The sequence below is a fragment of the Microtus ochrogaster genome, unplaced genomic scaffold (genome assembly GCF_000317375.1).
Source record: "Microtus ochrogaster isolate Prairie Vole_2 unplaced genomic scaffold, MicOch1.0 UNK69, whole genome shotgun sequence".
Classification (NCBI taxonomy): domain Eukaryota; kingdom Metazoa; phylum Chordata; class Mammalia; order Rodentia; family Cricetidae; genus Microtus; species Microtus ochrogaster.
The window spans coordinates 1,551,552-1,559,235 of NW_004949167.1; the positions used below are offsets into that span (position 1 = coordinate 1,551,552).

Sequence of the window (7,684 nt, forward strand, 5' to 3'; positions counted from 1 at the left end):
AAGGAAGGAAGGAAGGAAGGAAGGAAGGAAGGAAGGAAGGAAGGAAGGAAGGAAGGGAGAAAAGGTAGGCAGGCTGCCTCGTTAGCCAGCCTACTGTAACAAGGTTAGTGTCCAGGCCACAAAATGTCTGCGTCATTCTCACACGGTCATCATCTGTCAGCATTTGTTGCCAGCGCCTCTCAAAGAAGGATGCTACTTACATCTCTGCCCCTGAGAGGAAAATGAAGTTAGGCAGGCAGTCTAGGGCTGCTTGTTAGAATGAGGAGATGCTCACTCAGGAGCAGCTCCCGCCCCCATGGCACCGTGCATGCTGCTTCAGAACTACGCATCACGAACCCCAGACCTCACCTGTCATCGTTGGCTCTCTGCAGGGCCCCTCCACGCAACGAGCACAAACAGCAGTCCTGCCCAGAAAGAAGGAGGAAAATGGTCACCAGCAATTCATTCCCATACAACGTGCCCCCACCCCGAGACTTCCTGCAGACACCTCCTAAACAATACGATGGCAGGTGGGTCTTCAGATGCATGCCCTGTAGTCAGGGCTCCCCCGTGAGAGACAGGCCATAATGCATGACTATAACTGTATAACCAATCATTTCAATGCATGACTCTAACTGTGTAACCAATCATTTGAGCCCCATTCTGAGACTCCAAACCTAGAGCTGATTTCTTTAAAGGGAGTGACAGCTCCTCCACAGGGCAGCTACCTATCTTCCCCCACCCCTCCCAGAGCCAACAGCTTCCAGATCCACTCTGACATCATGAAGTACCAAACCCTAAGCTAACTGCTGTGGACATAAATGATGTCCAGCATGGAAAGAGGCTAGCCCTGAGGCCACTCCGGTCTTCTGGAGAAGATGGGAAGGGTAGGGGATACTCACTTCCTCCAGAGCATTGGCTGAACACCGAGAACACATCCATTCTTCAGAAGCCTTTGCGGGGGGCACCCCATAGCAACCTAATAAACAACACCAGGAAGAGTAAATGAAACCCAATCCAGGGGCTGGGGTCAGAACAGGGAAGAGCAATACTCTTCCATAGATACCATTCCCAAAGATAGTAATTCATACAGAAATTCCCGCAATCTGAGCCAGAGCCCCCAGGGTTCAATCATACAATATGGTCCAGAACCCAGGAGAGTCAGAGACTGGATTCACTAGTGCATCTCCCTAGTAAGTAGCCAGGGACTAACCCTAGGGACTCCAAAGTTGACAGGCATTTGGGATGGATGCTGGAGCCACCAGGAAACTCATCCATCCAGACACCAACTTCCCAAGAATACATAAGCATCCTTTGCTGTAGGACACGGGGAAGGTCAACAGGTGACAACAACTTCCAGCAGGCAGGCCAGGCTGCTGGGACAGGAGGAGGAACTGAGAGGTACTCACTGGCATGCACCCGGACACTGCACTTCTTGCAGGACACTAGCATGCTGGTGCCATCCTCCTCCAGGTAAGGGGTAGAAAGGTTGATGTCTGTGCTGCAGCCAGTTGTCGTAAAGCACATTTCTGGGATCAATGGCTTGGTCCTCTGAGTCTGAGCAGCTGTTTCCGAAGCTTTCCCACAGGTCTGAGTAAAGCTTCCAAACTCCACCTAAGTGAAAGGCAGAGAACGTGCACCGCACAGTGAGCACACGTCTGTGCTCCTAGCCCTCCACCTGCTCCATCAGCAGAAAGCGGGGCCTCTTCCTGCTCTGACTGCAGCTATAGCTCCCGGGTGCACAGCCATTATCCTGAAGCTACTAATTGAAGTTACCTCTAATGACTCAAATTCAATTTCTCACAGCATCATCAAACAAAGGCCCCTGGGGGACAACTGAGAAGAGGGAGCAAGTAAGAGGCACCTGGGATTTCGGTCTTCCCAAACCAAGTGATAATAAGATGCACCGAGACATGAGCAGCAAGGCACTGCCTGTCCCCAGGTGCTGCACATGGTGGCCCCACCATGCGCACTCGGAGACAGCACCCAGAGCACATGTTCTTAATGGGCCAGCACTGATTACCTCTGAGGGCCATGTCAGCAGTCACCTGAACTACAGCACTGTCACATGGCTGGATCCCCACCTGGGATTCCTGGCTTGGGGCCTCTCTAGGAAGAACATTATGTTACACGCTGCCCTTGGCAAACTATACGCAGAGCAAACATCCTCTGGCTCTGCCGCTGGATGGCACCATTATCCCCATTCCAAGAACAGAGCCTGGAAACGTCACCCTCTGAGCCGATGCCATTCAAGAAACTCTGCCCCCACCTAGGAGATCTGCTGACAGTAACAATCAGGCCAGTCACGTCCCTCACAAAGGCACAAACAGTTCTTTTGCGGTGGCTTTCTGTTAACACAAAGACGTAGTAGGTTGCTGATCCAGTATGTGGGTCTAGGTTCCATCCTTCTGCAAACATGAGCCTGGGGCCTTGCCAAGCTCAGGGCAGCTGTGCCACTAGAGCTGCTACCCTACTGCCACCCTGTGTAGGACCATCCAGGCAGTCCCTGCTGCTGTGAATTCCCACCTGTCCTTCTAGAGCCTGGCCCAAGTGGCCCATGATGGTGAGGTCATCAGAAAGGGCATGGAAAGGGCCACAGTTGAACCCAGCCCTCAGTACGTTGGACCCTCTGCCAAACAGCACTCACTGTGACAGTGAGGGAAGAAGATGATGGCAGGAGAACCTGACTCTTCACCCAACATTGACTTCAAAGGGGGAAGAAACTGCAGTCTTGGACCCAACTGATCAGGACTGCACAGCGTCAGGCAGAAAGAGCCCCAGACCAGGAGGATAAGAAACATTAGGCTCTGCAAGCATCGAGGCTCATGCCATGGGCAAGGACCACCAATCAAGGCACTCCTAAGGGTAAGCTCCCACGGCTGGGTTATCTGCCAAAGCACTGACACGGCGACCCGGAGGAAAAGGTTCTAAAGAAAGCAGTGGTGCAGCTCCAGACCCGTAATTAAGCCCAGCTTCCTGAAGGCTGGCCTGGGATGCCTGCAGGCAGCAGGGCAGGCTCACCTGGTGGTATGTCTGGAAGATCATACAGACAGCACAGTGGGGAGCCTGCTGGGCCATGAGCTCATTGAACTCCTTTTCAGCCTCAAAGTTCGGGGGTCGGTTCTGCCACAGCTGGCTCAGAGGTTTGGCCCAAGCCTCTGTCTCCTCAGCCTCTTCCTCAGGGGTAAGCTGTTCAGAAGTCTCTAGAGGAGGAAAAGGGAACACGAGTTACAGCAGCCCTGAACATGGGAGGTCGGCCTAGAGTGGACTGGCTAAGCCAGGGCTCCTGGTCCCATGGCAGAGCTAATCTCAAGGTTCTAGAGACGACAGATAAAAGGCAAGGGCAGAGCTGATACCAAGACTCCTTTACGGCCTGAATGACTTAGCTGGGGTGTGCACTGGGGTGAGGGGGTAGGGGGTGGCTGTTTGTACTGCTCTTTCTGGTCAGACTGACTCAAGGTCTCTATTCTTCCTCATGTTTCAGGCACTCGGCCCACTCTGTTCCCCACAACAGCTGTCACATTCAACCCTGCCCTCTCTGGGGGCAGCAGAATAAAGCACCAGTCTGCCAAGAACCACGCCATTTGCTGCCTCCCAAATGCCAGCATGTTTACGTCCTTCCCCTCAGGGCTTTCCCTTCAGCTGTGCTGGAGAAACAGGGAGAGAAAACAAAACTGGTAAAGCCTCAAAGATGTTACATCACAGCCTTGGTCAGGACTTTCCAGCTCTCTCTGGAAAGTCCAAGGTGGGGGGGTCTCCCTGGCTGGGGAAGGACTCCCCAATATCTCAGAGGATGAATCTTCTTCCTGGCCATAAAATGTTCATGTCACCTTTCAACCAGGAGCTTGTGAAGGAAGAGCCTACAGGCATAATCCAACCCAAATAAACATTGCTATTGCATTTTCAGAGAATGGGGGTGGGGGAGAGAAATGATGATCCCAGAGACCATTATAAAGCCTGAATCCATGACATGCTGGCCCAAAGTCTCCTCATCCCTCTTGTAGTGTGTCCCGCAACTTAGGCAGCCTTAACCACAGCGCAAGAAAGATCCTTCTCTGTATACATCTTCCCAGAAGAGTAAGTCTCACTACAGACGGAACACAATGGAAATCTCACAAAGCAAGATGGAAGCAATAAGGTGTAAAGCCCACACGAGGTCAAGGGGCAGGGAGAGAGCCCCAGCGATTCTGAATGCTGGGAGGAAGCAGGAGCAAATATCAGAAGAGACTGTTCAAGTCTATAGGGTTGGCTGCCTGATGTGGGGATGAGAAGCCTGTGGCTGCATCCCTGGCCAAGCCCTCCTCTCCCCAGAGACCCCATGATCTCGGCACAGCAGCCCAGAGCGAGCTGCGCGGGCACACTGTACCAGTGTTCATTTGCTCTCTGCAGGCCACTCTAGCACGGTGCGGGTAAACCAGTGCCTCCCCCACCTCTCTGTCATGTTTCACCTAAGGGATCTGGCAGCCGCCATTGTGGACAGCCCCAGTGAAGGGCCACTGTAGTGTAAGGAGGTCAATGCAAGCAGAGGAAATCGGCCCCCAAGAGGGCCCATGGTTCAGAATGGAGCCAGAGTGCCTGACCCAAACAGGAGGGACCAAGATGGTACGGAAGAGAAAGAAATAGACACGCTTATAGCCCCAGTCTTCGCATATGGACATCTGTTCTACTTACAAAGCCCAAAAGGGCCCAGATCACTGCATATGTGAACACTGAATGCCAAGGGAAACGTTCACTGTGCTAAGTGAAAACTGCAGGAGTCAAGATTTTAACAGTTTACATCTGTAAAGCTTCACAGAGCCTTATCGTCAAGACACATGCATTTCACTAAAAATGTACTTCAAATAAAAATGCTTTTGTAAAAAAGTAGGGAGAAATTGGGCATGGTGGTAGAAGCTCATAATTCCATCACTGATGAGGCTGAGGCAGCAGAATCATGAATTCAAACCCAGTTTGGCTACATAGCCAAACCTGCTTCTAAGAAAGAAGAAATGGTGGAATGAAGCTATATTAGACAAACAAGACTAAGAATTCTAATACATAACCTTTGTTTGACTTATATTATTCCAAAGGGAAAAACCCTACTGGGTACATTCTTAGGTCAAGCCAGGAAAGGAAGGTAAAGCTGGACTAAGGCTATTAGGGAACTACCGCCCTGGATGGAAAACAAGATTAACAGCAGTGTGCTTATTTGGGGCAATCCGTAGGAGATGCTACTGCTGTACTAATGTGGGGTGATCTGGCTGGGACTGGTAGGCAGGCCTGTAATCCCAGTTATTCTGGGGGCTGAGGCAGCAGGACCAAGAGTTCAAGGCCAGTCTGGAAAAGGTGGTGAGACCTTGTCTTAAAATAGAAAGTGAAAAGAGGGAAAGAGGGATCAGTTAAGAGCACTGGCTGCTCTTCCAGAGGACCTGAGTTCACTGCCAGCCTCCACATGGCAGCTCACAACTCTACAACTCTAGTACCAGGAGATCCCACATCCTCTTCTTAGGAGCACGCTATGAACGTGGTATAGACATACTTGCAAGCAGAAAATCAGAATACTCACGAACACAAATAATTTAAGTGAAAAGAGTCTAGGGACACAGGATAGTGGCAGGTGCTTGTCGAACATGGGTGAGGTTCTGTATTAGTTCCTAAAAAGGTTTTCTTTCTTTTTTATGTGGGTGGTGGGAATTGAACCCAGGTCTTCTTTCTTTTTTTTTTTTTGGTTTTTCGAGACAGGGTTTCTCTGTGGCTTTGGAGCCTGTCCTGGAACTAGCTCTGTAGACCAGGCTGGTCTCGAACTCACAGAGATCCGCCTGCCTCTGCCTCCCAAGTGCTGGGATTAAAGGCGTGCGCCACCATCGCCCAGCTTTCTTTCTTTTTTAAATGAAACAGTCAGGCATGGTGGCTCATGCCTTTAATCTCAACACTCAGGAGGCAGAGGCAAAAAGATCTCGAGTTCCAGGACAGCCAAGGCTACACAACAAAACTCTGTCTTGAAAAACAACAAAAAAGGAAACACTGAAGTGACCAGATAAATACATTGTGTCCATGTGAGACTAAAGCTGCCTTGGGGACCTTTCCTTTACACGGGTGAGGATATATATACTGTGAAGTGACCAGATAAACACATCCGGTCCATGTGAAACTGAAGCTGCTTTGGGGACCTTTCCTTTTCACTGTGTGGATACATGTCACTGTGACTGGTTAGTAAAGAAGCTGACTGGCCCATAGCTGGACAGACAGAGGTTAGGTGGGACTTAGACAAAAGCAGTGCAGGGAAGAAAGGGGTCAGAGTCGCCGAAAGAAGCAAGATGAACATGTGATGCTGAAAAATGGTACTGCCAAGTGGCAGAATGTAGGTAAGAAATACGGGTTAATTTAAGTTGTAAGAGCTAGTTAGTAACTAGCCTGAGCTATTGGTCACACATTTGTAATTAATATCAAGTTTCCACATGGTTATCTGGGAGCAGGCTGGCAGGACAGAAAACCCCACCTGCACTGCTTGAGCAGGGTATAGCAGCACATACCTATAACCCCAGCATCTGAAAAGTGAAAAGCAAGAGGATCACGAGCTCAGAGCCAGCCTGGGTTACCTTACACCCTGGCTCCAAATATACTAGCAGAGAGAAAGCAGACAAACTCACAGCAAATAAAACAATTAACAATTAGCATGCAGGGACCACACAGACTCTCCACCCTTCATTTTGTTGTAACTGAACACTGCTCATCACAAAAAGTGGAGAGAGATTCTAACAGTTATATTATTTCAAAAAGAAGCACTCAGACACAATTTATGAGAACCTAAGAGTGCATGTACGCACTCCCTTTGTGCACGTCACGTGCTCCCCTTTGGAAGACAGGCATAAGGATCTTTTGCCTCTTAAAACCTGTTTTTCCAGTTTTCTACAGTGTATTTTGTTGTTGTTTTGTTTGTTTTTGCTTTTTGTTTCTTTCTGGAGACAGATTTGCTGTGTAGCCTTGGCTGTCCTGGAACTCGCTCTGTAGACCAGACTGGCCACGAATTCAGAGAGATCCGCCTGCCTCTGCCTCCCTGGTGCTGAGATTAAAGGTGTGCTCCACCACCCAGCTAATCTGTGTCATTTTAAAGCACCTAAGGAAGAAATCAAGCAACAGACAGGAGCTCTCAGTGGGGCTGGGGCACTGCTGGGACCCCACTCAGGGTTTGTCCAGTCTTCTGATCCCTGGCCCTCTAGCCTGTCCCCACGCCCAGGCTGTTCATGAGATGAGCTATGCCGCACATGGAGGAGGGAAAGAGGAGCAGAGGGCAAAGCACTAGATCATCACTGTGTAAGCAGAGCCTCTTCTTCCACAAGGGTGCAGATGCCAGTGCCGCTGGGGCCCACCAGCATCCACAATGGTGCAGATGCCAGTACCGCTGAGCCCTACAAGCATCCCCTCTCTGCTCCTGGCAGCCGAGATGGCCACTCCCTGCTGCTGTCAAGATGAGTTTCAGAGCCACACTTCCCATTTTGGCTTGCATAGGTCTTTAGTTCCCCTTTCTGCCTCCTTCCCAGGCTCCTCTGCCCAGCTATCCCCAGCCTCTGCTCAGCCTTCTCTGCCTTCTTAACGAGAGACCCCTTTATTTAAAAAAAAAAAACCAACAAAGCACATTCATGCTTCCCATATCAACATCCTCTAGCCACACGAAATGTTTTCAAAGCCAACTAAAAGCCACAAGGTGGCCATCAATTCATCCTTG

General features: G+C 50.2%; 1 protein-coding gene across 3 annotated transcripts in view; it reads right to left on the bottom strand.

Annotated features, from left to right (window-relative positions):
- Kdm4a (lysine demethylase 4A) overlaps positions 1 to 7,684 on the bottom strand; it is a 45,028-nt gene that overhangs the window by 7,916 nt on the left and 29,428 nt on the right. For all 3 annotated transcript variants that reach the window (XM_005370057.3, XM_026777489.1, XM_013354803.2), the window contains exons 13-16: positions 3,001 to 3,182; positions 1,389 to 1,593; positions 882 to 958; positions 349 to 404 (exon numbers count right to left, since the gene is read on the bottom strand). In XM_005370057.3, the coding sequence (XP_005370114.1) occupies positions 349 to 404; positions 882 to 958; positions 1,389 to 1,593; positions 3,001 to 3,182 (520 nt within the window). The remainder of the gene's footprint in view (positions 1 to 348; positions 405 to 881; positions 959 to 1,388; positions 1,594 to 3,000; positions 3,183 to 7,684) is intronic.